Source organism: Podarcis pityusensis (genome assembly GCF_964106645.2).
Source record: "Podarcis pityusensis genome assembly, chromosome: 11".
NCBI classification, from domain to species: Eukaryota; Metazoa; Chordata; class Lepidosauria; order Squamata; family Lacertidae; genus Podarcis; species Podarcis pityusensis.
In genome coordinates, this window is record NC_138036.1 from 20,438,829 (window position 1) to 20,457,084 (window position 18,256).

Genomic DNA, 18,256 nt, shown 5'->3' on the forward strand with positions numbered 1-18,256 from the left:
GTGTAGTGTAGGCGTGTGTGGCAAAAGTGTGCTCCTTACCAACTTGAAATTCTTTCTTTTTGGTGCACGCTTCATAGGCAAAAATAACAGCAACAAAAAGGACAACTTCAGCAGCTATTGCAAGAAATGGCTTGAGGGGTGTCATATAGGTGAGAACTTTGAGAGACACTTCGCCTTTTCTTGCACCTAGAGGAAACACAGCTTCACACGAGTAAACCCCAGTATCTTCCTCAGAGAGACCCATGATCTTCAGTTTTGTTATGTTGGCATGTTCTTGGGTAATGATGTACTTTTCTGGCATCAGAGTAGTATTAATAGCCACCTGGTGCAAAAACAAGTTCACAAGCTTTAGCAGGGTGACACAAAATGGACTCATGTTAGCACTGGAAGTTCAGAATGTAGGAATTTAAATATGGGAATGGAATACTCCTAACAGGGAAACTAAATATGCAATGGAAAAGCAGAAAGGGAAGAGGAAATGCCGCAATTCACAAGTACTTGATTGACAGCCTAGTTTGGGCCAAGGGTTTGAATGCAAGCTTTTTTTTTCCTTGGGCAAATGTTGTTCTACCCAGGACACAGTCTACTACTTAGTCCACAAATTTAAACCTTGGGGACTATAGAGTCTAGTAAAAGTGGTAGGCAGTGCTTTTTTTCCTGGGGGTACTCAAGGGTTTGCAGTACCAACACCTTTTTCCCCCTAGAAGAAAAGCACTGGTGTTAGGAATCTGTTAAGATACCTCAATAAACCTACAATGCCCAAAGTTCTTTAGGGCAGGGTTCTCAGAAACTTCCTATCCCCAGGACCGAGCAATGAAATTATAGGGCAGCCCACCAGTCACAAAATGGCAGCATAAACAGTTTCCCATTACCAGCATCACATGATTTCAATTCACCAATCAAAGGATCACAGCAATCTTAATAGATGGAATCCAATGACATTATCCTGAACCAATCAAAATCTTTTTGCTCTTCAGATCATGCAATAGCACGTGAGTACGTATAATCATTTTTCAGTGTCTTTCTTTACTAAGACTTTGACTCATTTCCCTATTCATTAAATGCCTCCCAATATCCTCTTTCATCTGTCTACAAAACAATTCAAGATTAATCACAATTGCCATGCCTAGTCAGCCCTCTTTTCATGCATACATTGGCCACCATAGATTTTATTCTTTTCAGTGCTCTGTACAGTAAAAGGTAAGCAGCCATAGGCATTTTCAGTTAAGCTAGTGCATAGGCTCAAAAGAAAATGGAATCCTCAAAATAATACGGCTTTATAAAAGTATTTTCTGCATCATGAGTATCCCTGTGTCCAACGCTTATCCTATTTCTAAACTGCATTTGAAGAGAGCTTTCTATAAAAGTACTGAATGACATGTGTTTGTCTTTTATCAAGCAGAACTTCACCTGTTCACTTCCATTCTTTGTATACCAAACCCAGGAAGATGGGTTATATTGGTGGGTTTCACTGCCAACCAAACACGCCAGGACCACAAAATCGCCTACGTAACTGATTATGCGCTCAGATTTTCCATGCGGTTCAGGCACTAAGGAAAAAACAAAACACACTTGTGATACTTCAGACAGCTGTTTGTTTGTTTAAAAAGATCACTTGTGAAAGGATGCATCTAAGGACCTACAACACATATGAATAACTCCATACCCTCCAACATTCCTCTGATGAAAATAGGGGTGTCCTAAGGGAAAGCGGGACATTCTGGGATCAAATCAGAAACTGGGATGTCTTTTGTAAATCCAGAACTGTCCCTGGAAAATAGGGACACTTGGAGAATCTGCTACTTCCTTATCTTTGCTATTGTTACAGAAGGGGCCTCTGCCAATCCTAGACCATGCTAATTTCTCTCAGATGGATGTATGAACCTGAGCAAGGAAAAGATAACCGGCCTCAAAAGAGCCAAATACAAGCAATCCATTCAATGTCCTTCCTGCATTTCCTTTCTTTGTGTAAATAGGGGTTCAGCCAACTGAGAAGCAGAGCGCTGTTAAAACATATTGCTTTAATCTCTCCGATAAATTAGAGCTCAGCATATAAAGCACGAAACCAAATGTATCTGATTAGCATCACTGCTTCTCAGTCTGATTAATGTTCGTCAGCAGAGCGTGATCTCTTTTGTCATGCTGCTCTGTTTTAATGAAAGTTTTCCTTCTTAGATAGCACGCACTGTTTCGCTGCTCAGAATAAGCGATGACGACTGGGTCTGCGGAGGCGTCAGCCAAAAGGGGGTGGGGTGGGGAGGAGAGTGAACATGACATGGACACAGCCTCCCATTGTGTTTTGAAATGGTGCCTTACTGGGGCAGCACAAAGCTTTCAACAGCCATATGCATTACTTCAACTATGAGGCTCACAATTAACTTTTCTTCGGTCTCTGCCCCCTCTGCCCCCATTCCATGCTTTAAAACAGCATTGATATGTTCAATGTTGTTTTTTAAAGAAGTTTGCCTCCACTGATTTTAAAATAAGAAATGAAATACACAGAGCATGTATCCTCCACATTTTAAACTCACTAAAATCAAAGCACCGTCTTGACTACAGAATATATACATTCCAAGAGTTTAAAGCCAAAATCTGGGACGCCATCTTCCCAGATGCCACCTTCCCATTTTTTTATCATGACAGCATGCCACCCATTTTGGTTGTCATAATTTCACACCACAATTCCCCACCCCCAAAGCGCTATTTTTCAAGTACAGTGCCACCAAATGCATGTTTTTTGACCCCCACGCAAGATCGCCCCCCCAGCACTTTTGTTCTGCAAAATTGGACAAGATCCCAGCAACCAAAATGGCTGCCGATCTCTTGCGATAAAAAACGAGATGTCCCAGTTTATCTGGAACACTTGTAGGCTATGCAGAATATGGTACCGTTTATATCTGCTGCCCAGATTCAACTCACATTTGAGAACAAGTACAGTTTTGTTGCAAAAAAGGTGATATATTTTTAAAGTAAAGTTAAGCTCAACATCTGCAACCATATATATCTCTGACTGGCTGCCACACGACTATACAGTAAAATAATTTTATATTTTTTTTTAAAGAAAGCTTGTTTGCCATTCTCTGGGCAATCATTTGGAAGGGAAAACAGGCTGTAGAGTCCTCAACTTTGTCCCTGAGCTCCAGGACTAGCTGCACCATTGTATTTTGCAAGTTAGCTGAAGCTAAATGGGAGACCACTGGAAACCATATAAAAAGCCAGTTTCAATTCACTTGATAATAAAAGACTCACCAGCAGAATCCTATACTATCTACTCAGAAGACACACTGAATACAATAGAAACTACCCCCGCAAGGAGGCATGTCTAAAATTGCAGCCTAAGGCTGCAGTTGACTACGGTAGACCTCTGAGGAAGCATGCATAGTATAGGGAAATACATTCCATACTCATGATACAAACAAAGCTTCCACAATAAGAACGATGAACAAAGATTGGGCTTTCTACTCTCTCCCCTGATCACTTTTCTCATTGCAGAGCCTCTGAAGTGTAGGTGGGTTCCCATGAAGCAAGACACAGTGATAACAGCAAGAACCTTTGTTGAACTAACAGAACTGGACAATAAGGGCAAAGCAACTGCTTATAGACATTTCTGGAGGCCTGGGCCACTCCCACTCCCACCGTGATTGGCTGTCTAAACTCCCAAGCTGCGAATCGTAACTCAGAGTTTAAGGGTCGACGGCCCAAATCCTGAAATGTTCTGTGATTGGATATCATGTATCAAATCAGAACACAGGGGCTCAGAATCCATAGTCCAGACTCAAGCTCAGGCACACACAGACTAATGAATACATAACAGTCTCCATGACTCACAGGTAGTCAAAATGGTGGCCTCCAGAGTTTTTGGACTACAACTCCTTCAACCACAGCTAGCGTGGCCAGGAATGATGAAAATTGTAGTCCAGCAGATCTGGAGCACACAATGATAGGTGCCTCAGTTCTACATGAAGTGGCCATATCTGCCAGCACCATGTAAACTGGTTTCTTCTGGGAATGACCAGAGACTTCGCTACATTCGTCACAATACAGTGGTACTTCAGGTTAAGTACTTAATTCATTCCGGAGGTCCGTTCTTAACCTGAAACTGTTCTTTCTTTTCCTTCCTTTTTTAATTCAAAATTATAACAAGACATATTATCCAAAAACATATCCTTATTTCCCCCCCCACTTTTCCTCCCCCCCCCCAGAACCCACCCCCCACCTCACCCCCCGACTTCCCTCAGTTCCAGTCTTTGGTTTCTCTAATATTGCTTTTTTCTGCATGTTACAAACCTGAAACTGTTCTTAACCTGAAGCACCACTTTAGCCAATGGGGCCTCCTGCTGCTGCCGCGCCGCCGGAGCCCAATTTCTGTTCTTATCCTGAAGCAAAGTTCTTAACCTGAAGCACTATTTCTGGGTTAGTGTAGTGTGTCACCTGAAGTGTATTAACCTGAGGTACCACTGTACGTTTTGCATGCATTATAAACATCCACACCAATTGGTGCCAGAGAGCAAAAAGGAGTTTATATGGATTGTTACATAGGCTTCCCCCCCCCTTTTGTTGTAACAATTTACCGTATTTTTCGTTCTATAGGACGCACATTTTCCCCTCCAAAAATTAAGGGGAAATGTGTGTGCATCCTATAGAGCGAATGCAGGCTGCGCCGCTAAGCCCAAAGCCAGAACAGGAAGACGGAGCACTGTGGAGCACTCCGTCTCGCTGCTCTAGCTTGGGGACGGCTGTGCGACAGCCTCTCCAGGGCAGCGGGGTGCCTTCACCCCGCTGTCCTGCAGAAGCTAGCAAGGCTGTTCCCAAGCCAGAACAGCGAGACGGAGGGCTCCATCTCGCTGTTCTAGCTTGGGGATGGCTGCGCGCAAACCTCTGCAGGGCAGCGGGGCGCTGCGCTCCAAAGGCTTCAGGGATCTTTGAGGCTGGCGGTGGGGGAAAGCAGCGCTTCCCCCCATCGCCAGCCCCACAAGCTCTGGTGAATGTACCTTGAACGCACCTTGTTTTAGAGGGGGAGAACAAGAAAAAAAAATTTTCCCTGTTCTCCCCCTCCTATGGTCTGGTGCGTCCTATGGTCCGGTACGTCCAATGGAGCGAAAAATACGGTAACTTCTGACTTATTTATCACTTTTGAACCTGTGTCTAGATCCACCCCAGCAAATGAAGGATGCATTATTGGATATTATCTAGTTCAGAAATTGCCTTGGTGCTACAGCAGCATTGAAAAAAATATTTCAAAAAACAGTATTACTGAAACCCAATGAATGGGTGTCCTTTGGTCACAAGTTAAATGCAAAACCTGACTCTGCAATAATGAAATTCTAATCCTGCAAAACAGCTGCTTTTTAAAATGGTTTGGCTGCTGCTTTTCACAAGTATCCACACAACTAGCAAATTGAAGGTTAATTTATTAAGAGTCCAAGTGAAAGTTCTTCAAAACATACTTGCTCTCAACTCTGAAATAGTTATGGCCTATACAAAGGCAGCACATCGTTAATATTTAATTGGCATCCATCACTGTGTCCCATCCGTTCTATATTTAGCCCCATCTTAATAATTCAGCAACTTGCATCTTCAGTAAAATATCATCTTACACCAAGGTACCTTTCTTACAACCCCATTTCAGTTAAAAGGGAAAGCATCAGTAAAAACTGTTGCAAATCCTGGGCAGGTTTGAAGGAGAGGGCAGGGGAAACAAAGTGAAAAACAAAAACTCAGGACATTAGATAGAACTTCAACTCCAGGAACAAATATATAAATTTAAAAACACAAAGCTATGTCCAACCCCCCACCCCAAAAAAACAACAACCCACACAAACCACATAATAAAAAAGTTGAAAATATTACATTCAGTACTGCACTCACATATGCATCTTAAAGATAAAATGATAACGTTTTAAAATGCTGCTTGCTCCAAGTGGTATGCTTTCTTATATAACTTGCTATTATTGTTATTGTTGGATTGCATACTTTAATTACATGTGTTCATAGTTTAGTGTTTTTGAGTCACTGGTTTTTATACTTGTAAACTGCTGCAAAAGTATAAGTGGTGTCAAGTGGTGTCAAGAGCGAATGTCACATAATGGGTAATGCAGATGGGGCCAGTCACTGTCTCTCAACCTAATCTATTTCACAGGTTTGCAAGGATAGAAAGTGTGGAAGGGCTTTATGCATCCTGAGCCCCTTGGCAGAAAGATGGGGTACCTATTACAGAAAGAATAAATGCCCACTGCAATGCACAATGAATGAGGCCCATTTCTGTTTTCCTTTACAATAGTTCTGCATGCAGATAGTTTCTGGTGCAACTTTTTTTGCATGCAAGACTCATGCTGTTCTCATTTCAATTAGTTTACATCACTACAAGCTGCTTTCACCTTGGGAAAGAGGGCATAAGTATTGAATACATTTAATTCCCCATGAAATCAAACCAATATTTTTGGTTTGGGGGCAAAAAAATGTGGCTAACCCTGAATATAAGTACAGTGGTACCTCAGGTTACAAACACCTCAGGTTACAAACTCCGCTAACCAAAGTAGTATCTCGGGTTACAAACTTTGCCTCAGGATGAGAACGGAAATCACACACCAGCCATGCGGCGGCAGCGGAAAGTCCCATTAGCGAAAGCGCGCCTCAGGTTAAGAATGGTTTCGGATTAAGAATGGACCTCTGGAACATTTTAGTTCGTAACCCTCGGGTACCACTGTAAATCAACATACTATGCCCTCAGATTGTTGAGGATTCTTCTCACGTTCTGCCTCCACCATCTTTTCCCTTCAATTATGGTCCTAGTGCTATTCAATGCTCAGCCCACAATGTACCAAAGCCCACTTCCACAGGCATTCACATTTGCTTTATAAGTCCAATTACAAGATAGAGTTGGACAGGAAGGCAGTGGAACCTTTCCATGAGATCTCTCTACTACTAACTCTATATCAGCAAAGCATCATAAACAGGGATGGGTGAAACCCAACAAGTATTTTGGAGGGAAGAAAACGCTGAACTCCCTCCCCCAATTTGGCTTCATGGGATTTTATTGCTATTAGCACAAATGCTCATTGAAACCGATAGCTGGGCAATAAAACCCTGTGGTTAGGTTATGTCACTATGAATAAATAGGATCACAAAAGAAGCAACCATTTCATGATCTTACCTTGCAAATGAAATGTAGAATTAACTTCTTCAGGTTTGGTTTTATAAACACAAGTATAGCTTCCAAGTTGGTCTCTTGTTGTGACATTTACCCTTAACAGAAGAAGCATTATATAATTGATGTTATATGACTATTTTTTAAAGAAAAATAAATAAATAAAAAGGAGTGATAAGAAGCTGGAATTAACTTCACAAAGCAAAAACTGAAAGTAGAATTAGAGAGTGAAAGCAAAATTGCTAAAACAAGGATATTCCAGATTCATGGAAGATTGCAAACTGTAGCACGGGCAACAGATCAATTGATGGGCAGTGCATCTTGTGTGAACAAACCACCACAGATAAAATACTACAGATGGAACTTCCAGTGAATATTTACCCATTAGGTGAAACTTAGTTGCCCATTATGTGGCCACCAACAAAAATGACATGTGTTGAGATCTCCACCTCTCAAATTTAAAATCAGGGATGGGTTCTGAAGATGTTAAAGGTAAAGGTAAAGGGACCCCTGACCGACTCTGGGGTTGCAGCGCTCATCTCGCTTTATTGGCCGAGGGAGCTGGCGTTTGTCTGCAGACAGCTTCTGGGTCATGTGGCCAGCATGACTAAGCCGCTTCTGGCGAACCAGAGCAGTGCACGGAAACGCTGTTTACCTTCCCGCTGGAGCAGTACCTATTTATCTACTTGCACTTTGATGTGCTTTCGAACTGCTAGGTTGGCAGGAGCAGGGACCGAGCAATGGGAGCTCAACCCATCACAGGGATTCGAACCGCTGACCTTCTGATCAGCAAGTCCTAGGCTCTGTGGTTTAACCCACAGCGCCACCTGCGTCCCTTCTGAAGATGTTACTAGACCACAAATCTCTTCATCCCCAACGACTGGCCATGCCAAATCAGTGATAGGAGTTGAACTCCAACATCACCTGGTAGATCACATGCCTCCCACCTGGGGCACGTCTGTCTTTATGACACCATGTAAATGCCACTACACATTGTGAATGGAAAGGAAAAACTTGACACAAGGATGCCCTTTGAAGTAGCCCTCCTGTGGCTCTCATAGTTAAGCTCTCCTCTTCACTGCAAATGCAATGTTTTATATCAATCATTTTTCATACCCTGCAGAAAATCATCAACTGGGGGGGGGGGGGGAGCAATGCCAGTATACCTGTCTGCATCAAACCTTCCTTCCTTCCTTAGAAACGCTGTAATACACTAGGCAAATCAGAAAGGCCACTCACTCATGTCGACTGCACCAGCTGTTCTTGCTTTCATTCTTGAAGATTCTGTCATTTTTTATTGTTTCATTCTCCTTCTTCCAAACAACCTCAATTTCTTCCACATCCATAGAAGGCTTAAGAACCAAACTACACAACAGTTCGAGCTCAGCTGGACTCTGTAAAATGATGGTTTTAAGCACTGAATCTTTGGGGGAATCTATGGGAAATAAAAAGAAAGTTATGTGCTTAATAGAAAGTACTTTAATATGAAATTACGTAACTTTTTTTAAAAAAACAACAGACTATTGGTTGCACATACACTAATTTAAATCCAGATTAATTTTGCAATGAGGACATTAGAAAAACCCTAACATTCTGCAATTCTACCAAACACACTGAAAACTGTCATTTCCATCGATTTCAGGGACTTGCTTAGAAGTAAATGCTCCCAGTGCATAGATAAGTCAGACATTTGCATTAGCAAGTGTCACAGGTGAGTGCTAGTCAGTAAACACAGTCCAAATTTGAAGTTAACTCTTTATTGGCAAAAATGCGATATTAACAGACTTGATTAATGAACAAAGCAGCTTATTCCTGGTGGTCTTACTTCATGAAGATCAGTTGCCGCAACTGAAAGTCCCCAACCCTCTTCACTGCCATCTAAGTCCCCTCCTCCCCAGGATTTTTTCCCAAGCAATCTGAGACTGTGCCTTTGTGCAGCCAACCTGTCCTCTGTCCTGTTCATGCCTTTTCTGGTTCTGGGAGACAAGAGGGGAGGGGAGCTTGTCACAGCAGGAGGGAGAGACAACCATGCCTCTTGGCCAGCCTGACTCATCTCTCTGCCTCTTGGTCTCCCTCCTTCCACTCTCCTGCTTCAGCTTCTGCCTCCAATTCTGGACTTGGACTCTCTGCTACAGACTCTCCCAACTCACTAGGTCTTCAGCTTCCAACACTTCCTTTTCCCAGTCTTCTCCCTCTAACCACTCATCGTTGTCCCCCCACTACTCCCTGGGCTCTAAGCCTTCTTCCCTTGGTTCCCCTGCTGGTTCCTCCCACCATTCCTCAGCATCCAACCAGTCCATGACAACTAGACAGAGAAGCCTTTTGGTGTGAGGTCTACAAAATATCAGCTCCTGGGAATCACAGTTGGGCAAAGCACTGCGGCAATCATGACCAGCTTGCAGGCTTCCCACAGGTGTCTGGTTGGCCACCGTGAGAACAGGATTCTGGACTAGATGGGCCTTTAGCCTGATCCAGCAGGCTCTTAGGTTCTTAGTGAATCACAGTTCCACTGGGTTAAGTTCAACTAATTTTCCTCCATATAAATTCTGTGAAATACCTCTGTAATAACTCAGTATTTATTTTATGTGAAGCAATTTATCCCTGACTGTTCAGCCTAAAAAAAAAGTTACTCAAGCAGCTTAAATATCATTGGTAAGAGGGTCCATGCCCAGCATGACCAAAAAGGAATGCTAAAATAACTCTGTCTCTTTTTCGACAGAAAGGGAGACACTTGACAAACTGGTTTAAGAATGTATCCCTATGGAGCAACTCAGAAAAGGGTAGCAGCAAAACCATAGGGCTTGGTCTGATATAAAAATGAAATACTCTGTGGGTAACCTCAGACATACATGGTTCACTGTAGTTTCCTGCACAGTGACCTATAAGCTGTACTTTGTATTCTGGACTTAAATAGTCAGACATGTTTGGTTTCTATCCGCATACTTTTTGACGTAAAATTATTTAATGGCAAAAATTCAAATAATAGTATTAGCTGTGTAGCCCACACAGCCCAAAGGAGCCCATGAAATCCATAAAGCATCATCATCAAGACTATCCATCTCAGCCCAGCCTTAAATACAAGCAGTTTCCACCCCCACCCCCTCAATTTGTTCTCTAGCTTTTAGCTACTCTAGAAAATTTTGATCCGATGTTTTGAAATTTATCTCGATGGCCATGATAGCTGGAATCTTACTTGTGGTTCCCTGCCCCCACTCCCCTGCAAAAGAAACCAAATTAGCATGACTTCTCTACTACCAATCAATGTTCAAGATTAAGAGGAGAAAACATACCCTTCATGGTTAAATTATACTTCTTGAAAGGCAGGATCGGCGCTTGTGTAACGGAACGTGGAGCTGCCAAAAAGAAAAGTTGAGACTTGGTTTATTTTCATATCAAGCAGAACAAGATACAGCAGAAGATTAATTTGCTCTTTTAACATTCTTTAATTGGATCAAAAATATAAGGATCACAGGAGCAGAAGTACATTTCATAAAGAACATTGGGCTGCCACTAAAAACAGCCTTGTGCTCAGAGCTTCTCCTTATCCTCCTAGTTCATTTTCTGATACCCTTATGCTCTATATATTTTCCTCCACACATTGGCTATTGACCATGACTGTGCTGGCTGCAGAGATAATCCAAAACATCTGGAGGATGCCAGGTTGCAGAAAGCTGAGTTATGCAGAGTTGGAGTAAGACTAAGAAGACTCAGTGGAAGGTAGATCTTTTATGCCACTCCGTGATGCTTAGAGGAAGGGTAGGACAGAAATGCACTTTGTAATGAATATAGGAAGCTGCCTTATTCTGAGCAGACCACTGGTCCCAATTGGTCTACTCTGCCTGCAGCTCTCCAGGGTCTCAGTTAGAGGCCTTTGCTCCTGTAAACTGGAGTTGCTGTGTCTTGGAATTGACTCTTAAGAAGTCTTCATCTGAAGTGAACAGTGCCCTAAGGGCACATTTTTAATCACAAAATAGTTTACAAGCTGTCACTGCAGATTTGACTTCCCTTCTACAAACCATGGGCCACACTAAACTACAGACTATGAGCCAAACTCAATGTAAGGTCACATGCATTACCACATTTAACAGGCAATTAAAAAAACACCCCAAAATGCACACGTAAGCAGTTGCCATTAGGAAGAGGAAAAGTAGTATTGAAACTATGGTAAGACAAAGGGGGAGATCTTAATGCAGACATGCACGCAGACATAAACACACAATGCGGGGGGGGGGGGGAGGAATCCCTCTCTCCAGCACTTATTTCTCCGTGTAGCCCAAGGATTGTTCCTCCCAATGCAAATAGCATGGGGGGGGTGACTCTTGGATATCAGGAAAGGGTTAAGTGCCCCCTGCCTGCCTGCCATTGTCTTGACCCTTGCAGAAGAATGGGCACATTAAGTGCAGGAATACTTTTAAAGTAATGTTTTCCTTGGCCCTGTGTAGCTGTGATCCTGGTCTGAGATATTTAGGAAGAATACATTCCAGAGACCAAGCCTAGGTTGCTGAAAATCAGAACCACCCTAATACTCTTTCAAAACATTTTGGAGCATGAAAAGGTCTTCCGACACTGCAGGGGTCTGGCTCCTTTTCATTTTTATATAATATGTCAGTTGCTGGGGAGGTGTGTGTGTGTGTGTGTGTGTGTGTGTGTGTGTGTGAAAAGCTCCTCCCTTCCTGTGGATGAGAGAAAATGTTTTGGAGCAAGGGCTGTGTTTTATTTTAAGGAGTTGTTTCAAAGGCAGCTGTTTGTTGGGACACCTTGACTGATGGTTCTGGAGGGGAAGATTGCTGAATGGAGCTTCAGAGCATCAAAAGAAGAGCCCTGCTGGGTCAGAGGCAAGGGACCACTTCAGCCCAGCATCCTGTTTCCGCCACTGGCCAATCAGATGCTTCCCAGAAGCCCACAAAACAGTGCAAGAGGGCAGCAGCCCACCAAACACCCACTACAGGAAACCTGTACAGGAAGTTGAGAAATAAACAGCGGAACTTCCCTAAATGTAACCGTGGGCTAGGTGACACAATGAGCACAAATGAGATCGTCTAGCATTTCCTGGGCTGGGCCCCTTTGGCCTGATAAGCAACTGAAACAGCTTGATATCTGACATGCAACCGAATGGCAGCGGCTAGTGTCCATTGGGACTGGGAGGGTGGAAGACAGGGAGCCCAACGTCAGGTAGAACCAGCAACAGGTGGAGCCAACTAGTTGTGCTCCTATCCTCCTAACTCAGCCGCGTTCAACAAATGACAATGCTGATATTAAAATGAGAGACAGTTTCATCCTCTGGAATGCTTGTAAGTAGGGCAGGAAGGCATGGGCTCAGGTAGGAGTAGCCTCCAGTTCAACCAGACCAGTTTTGTTTTGTTTTTTAAATACACTGTTTCCTGTAGGCCATACTGCCAAGACATACTGTATACTCAGTGGTTTTTTTTCTTCTTCTGAGGGTTCTCAACAGTACAGACATACCTCGGGTTGAAGTTGCTTCAGGTTAAGCACTTTCGGGTTGCACTCTGTGGCGACCCGGAAGTACAGTGGTACCTCAGGTTACATATGCTTCAGGTTACAGACTCCGCTAACCCAGAAATAGTGCTTCAGGTTAAGAATTTTGCTTCAGGATAAGAACAGAAATTGGGCTCTGGCAGCGCAGTGGCAGCAGGAGGCCCCATTAGCTAAAGTGGTGCTTCAGATTAAGAACAGTTTCAGGTTAAGAACGGACCTCCGGAACAAATTAAGTACTTAACCCGAGATACCACTGTAATGGAACGGGTTACTTCCAGGTTTTGCTGCTCGCGCATGCGCAGACGGTCAAAATGATGTCATGTGCATGCGCGGAAGCAGCGAATCGTGACCCACGCATGCCTAGACACGGGTTGCATTTGCTTCAGGATGCGAACGGGGTTCCAGAATGGATCCCATTCGTATCCAGAGGTACACTGTACACAGTACCAACACCTTTTTTTCCTAGAAGAAAAGCACTGCGCGTATTTACGGCACATTACTTCCCCCAAAGAATCCTGGGAACTGTAGTTTACTGCTTGCAGAGCCATCATTCTCAGCACCCTACACTTCCTGGAATATTTTTTTTGGGGGGGGGGGACATCATGTACTTTAAGTTTATGGTGCATATCGCAGATCTGCACCATACATCCAAGCACAACCAACACATGTATAAAGCACATGAGTCCCCTCAAGAATTGTGGAAACTGTAATTTGTTAAGAACACTGGGATTGGCAGACCTGTGTGGGTAAATTGCAGTCTCCATGACTTTTGGGGAGAAGTCATGTGCTTTATATGTGTGGTGCAGATGTGCCCGTAGGTGTCTGAGGCTGTTGAAACTGCCCCCCCCCCCCCGATGCCACCTGGGTTCTCTAGTAGGGGGTAAGAGATGCAAAAGCTGGGGTCTGATTCATGTCCATGCCAGCAGGAATCCAGGTAAGAAATCTAGTTTTTCTGCATTTATTAAGAGAGGAGGAGGAGAGGGTGGGAATGTGCCTAGCCCCAGCTTAAAGGATGCGTGAACTGAAGCCTTGAGAATTTTGCTACGTGCCTCTTTTTAAGTTACAAGGGGCTGCAACACTTGTTGTTTCTGTTTTGCCTACACAATCTTATCAGTGGAGCTTCCAAGTACACTTGCCCGGGCTGAAGAATGCAACTCAATCAATACATGACAAGGTACAGGCTTCTCCTGGAATGAGTGACAAGAAGACTCCTACAGGGCAAAAGTAAAACACAAGGTGTTCCTCAGCTTTATCTTCCTCCTCTCAATAACTGGAATATTTTAGAGTGCGAACTCCCTCAGCACAAGATTAATCTTGTGCTGTCATCACTATTGGTAGAAACAGCAGACATGAGAAAATAGCCCTACTGGAAAATAATAATAGGTTGTTACCTGAAGTGGAAGTTCCCTGAGAGAAAATTCCATTGCTGGAAGTTGTTTCCTGGTTGGGATTTTGTGCTGTCGAAGTATCAGCTACATACAATAAAAAAGAAGAGTAAAAAAAAAAAATATTCTTTTTATGGTATGGTTTCTAGATTCTTGTTTTAATCTTACTTTAAAAAATGTTTCTGGATCCTGAGAATGGAGCGGACCCTTCATCCAGACACAGTGAGCAAACGTCCCAATCCTTTGACAACAAGTTATGAACAGGCAACCTGCCTTTCATTCCGTGTACTGGGAAAAGCAAACCAGACTAGAAATGAAAGCTTACAGAGACAGGAGAGCATCCTCCATCTCACCTGTGGGCAGCAAGCTAGCTTAGGGACACAGGGTAGGCCATGTGGACCACACAGGTCAGTCTTCCCCATACCCTTGACCTCCATCATCTCCTTCATGCAACAAAGCCTCATGGAAAATGCAACTTAAGTCATTCCAAAAGAAGATATTGAAGTACTCCAAATCATTTGCCCATGAACGTGGACTTCCACTACACTACTGGCCACACTCTGTCTAATGGTAGGGCAGGGGCTCTGGTAATGAATACTGGATATTATTTTTTACGCGCGTGGCGCTGTGGTCTAAACCACTGAGCCTTGGGCTTGCCGATCAGGTGGTTGACAGTTCAAATCCCTGTGGTGGGGTGAGCTCCCATTGCTCGGTCCCAGCTCCTGCCAACATAGCAGTTCGAAAGCACGCCCAAAAAGTGCAAGTAGATGAATAGGTACCACTCCGGCGGGAAGGTAAATGGCATTTCTGTGCGCTGCTCTGGTTTTGATGTTCTGTTGCGCCAGAAGCGGCTTAATCATGCTGGCCACATGACCCAGACAACTGTCTGTGAACAAACGCCGGCTCCCTTGGCTCATCTGTGAAGCAAGATGAGCGTCACAACCACAGAGACGTCTGTGACTGGACTTAACTGTCAGGGGTCCTTTACCTTTTTAAATACCTGTTAAGGGATGCATTTCCTGACCCACTTTGTTCGATAAACTTTTTTGTTTAATAAAACTTTTCTCATTTGTTGATCAGATCCTACCTAGGACTCTAAATCATTACATTTCCCTCTCACACAAGTCCCCCACTAGATAATCTGCAGTAAATTGTAGAAATTTGTGTAATTGGTATACCGTGAGGTGGGTGCACTATATTTAATTGGGGACATTTAGTGGGAGTGGATCCACCGCATTATTAATTTGTAGTATTAAGTGGTGGGTCCGCTATATTTTAATGGCTTTTTTATTTTATTTTTTGGCCTGGTGCTTTTCCTGGGAAAACCTGTGTTTTACCATTGAATTGGAGCAAACAGCAATTGGGTTTTCCAGAGAAAGTGCCACACTCTGACACAGAACTTTTAAAGTACAAACCTGTGCTTGAAAGTGTGGTATAAAGGTAATCTGGATGAGCCCCAAGTCCTTCAAGGAAGTGTAGAGGAAATAAACTCACTGAAGTTTTGCACAATTCTAACAAAGAACCTGGTGGTCCATATATATTATTGTAATTTTGCCGGGTAAATCTGAAAAAAGCTTAGGCTGAATATACAATGCACAAAATTAAGGAAGTGGCTCCAAAAGCAGATATAAGTCATCCCAGGTCCTGACTGATTCAGACCACATCCTGGGTTCTGGACAGGTCAGTCTCCTGCTATTCCCTCTTGTGGCTGGCTTTTCTGACAACTTCATTCCAGCGGATTTGAAAGCTGCTTTGCAAGAGCTAAAGCACTTTAAGTGAAAGATTAATGGTTATGACTAGCGATTATGGCTGAAAATGATAAAGAAGGACTTCCTCCCTCTTAAATCAAGTCTATAGCATAAAAAGATTTTACTTTCTTGGGCTCCATGATCACTGCAGATGGTGACAGCAGTCACAAAATTAAAAGACGCCTGCTCCTTGGGAGAAAGGTGATGGCAAACCTAGACAGCATCTTAAAAAGCAGAGACATCACCTTACCAACAAAGGTCCGTATAGTTAAAGCCATGGTTTTCCCAGTAGCGATGTATGGAAGTGAAAGCTGGACCATAAAGAAGGCTGATTGCCGAAGAATTGATGCTTTTGAATTATGGTGCTGGAGGAGACTCTTGAGAGTCCCATGGACTGCAAGAAGATCAAACTGATCCATTCTTAAGGAAATCAGCCCTGAGTACTCACTGGAAGGACCGATCCTGAAGCTGAGGCTCCAATACTTTGGCCACCTCATGAGAAGAGAAGGCTCCCTGGAAAAGACTCCCTGATGTTGGGAAAGATTGAGGGCACAAGGAGAAGGGGACGACAAGGGATAAGATGGTTGGACAGTATTCTCGAACATGAGTTTGACCAAACTGTGGGGGGCAGCGGAAGAGAGGAGTGCCTGGCGTGCTCTGGTCCATGGAGTCACGAAGAGTTGGACACGACTAAACGACTAAACAATGACAACAACATGGCATAAAAACAAACAAACAAAAAACCCAGAACTGAAAGACTATTTCTGGGCAGTTCTACATTTCCTGAGGACTGTACAAAAAGGAGACAACTGTCACAAGTACCTTGCTTTAGAGGGATGAGATTACGGGTAACTTCTTAGGCTTCTTTCTTTCTATACAGCACATGCCCTGCTACCACTAACAACACTTTGTCCATGGAGAAATGAGTATCAACCCTTAAGTCAAAAATTGGTATCTCTGAATAGACAGCATCAAGTTCACAAGCTATTTCCTGGGACTACTACGCATGGGTGCCATCCTTTTAAACCCTTCATGAGCACCCACCCTTGACTCAGTTTTCTGTTTCTACAGGCAACTAGAAGGCTCAATAGCTAAAAGACACCCTAATTTGTTGTTGTTGTTTATTAAATTTATTGGTCTCTGGATCATGGTGCCCTCCAGATGTTGGAACTTCCATAATTCCTGACCATAGGCAGTGTGTGGCTGGGTCTGATGAGCACTGCAGTCCAACAGCTTCTCAAGAGCACCAGATTCACTACCGCAACATAGGTTATACAGGGTCAGCCTAGGATTGGAAAGATGCAAATTAAAATCCCTCTTAATACCATAGATACCCTCTTGGATGCCCTGATACTCATGCACACCTTTCCACCCCAGAGCTGTTTCAGTACATTTTGCTGTCTATAGAGAAGATGACGAACTAACAGCCATACTTCAACACTGCCAGCAAAATAGTGTCTTCCTACAACATCCAAGGGTAACAGGCTAGCTCAGGGGTCAGCAAACCTTTTCAGCAGGGGGCCGGTCCACTGTCCCTCAGACCTTGTGGGGGGCCGGACTATATTTTGAAAAAAAGAAGAATGAATTCCTATGCCCCACAAATAACCCAGAGATGCATTTTAAATAAAAGGGCACATTCTACTCATGTAAAAACACACTCATTCCTGGACTGTCCACGGGCTAGATTTAGAAGGCAATTGGGCCGGATCCGGCCCCCAAGCCTTAGTTTGCCTACCCATGGTCTAGTTGATGGGGAAGAAGGTAAGACAAGGTGCACAGGGCTTAGTCCTCCAAAACTTAGCAGGTGCTCCACGCTCCCTGCCCTGTTCTACCTCCCTTCATACTCCTCTTCCATCACATTTTGGGTCATTTTTTGACATGCTGTTAAAATATATTTCGTAAAAGACAGGTCTGGGGAAAATGTATGAGTATAATGTAAAGGGTAAATGTGTGTAGTTTCCGTTTCCTCATTGGTTGCTAAATGACTAACAAACCATTGTACAGTGGTACCTCTGGTTAAGAACTTAATTCGTTCTGGAGGTCCGTTCTTAACCTGAAACTGTTCTTAACCTGAGGTACCACTTTAGCTAACGGGGCCTCCCGCTGCGGCTGCACCGCCACTGCGCAATTTCTGTTCTCATCCTGAAGCAAAGTTCTTAACCTGAGGTACTACTTCCGGGTTAGCAAAGTCTGTAACCTGAAGCGTCTGTAACCCAAGGTACCACTGTACTGGTTTTTGCAAGGGGGAATCTGTGTGCTAACAGGGTTTAAACATCAACCTTGCATGGAGGCATACAATTTGGATAAGAAAATTGGCTTCCAGGTGGAAAAATCAAAACTAGAAACAGAACTGTTAGAACCCAAAACTAAGATTTTGTCAAAGATGTATAACTTGCTGTTGAAATGGAATACTCAGGATGAAACGGTGAAATCTGCTATGATTAAGTGGGCACAAGATGTTGGACATAGTATTATGTTTG

At 43.5% G+C, this 18,256-nt stretch overlaps 1 protein-coding gene across 3 annotated transcripts in view; it reads right to left on the minus strand.

The window, feature by feature from the left end:
* Positions 1-18,256, minus strand: part of EMB (embigin) — a 30,488-nt gene that overhangs the window by 4,554 nt on the left and 7,678 nt on the right. For 2 of the 3 annotated variants that reach the window (XM_080973043.1, XM_080973042.1), the window contains exons 2-7: positions 14,035-14,115; positions 10,438-10,500; positions 8,387-8,582; positions 7,154-7,245; positions 1,411-1,550; positions 40-322 (exon numbers count right to left, since the gene is read on the minus strand). In XM_080973043.1, coding sequence (XP_080829169.1) covers positions 40-322; positions 1,411-1,550; positions 7,154-7,245; positions 8,387-8,582; positions 10,438-10,500; positions 14,035-14,115 — 855 coding nt within the window. The remainder of the gene's footprint in view (positions 1-39; positions 323-1,410; positions 1,551-7,153; positions 7,246-8,386; positions 8,583-10,437; positions 10,501-14,034; positions 14,116-18,256) is intronic. The other variant, XM_080973044.1, reaches the window with a different exon arrangement.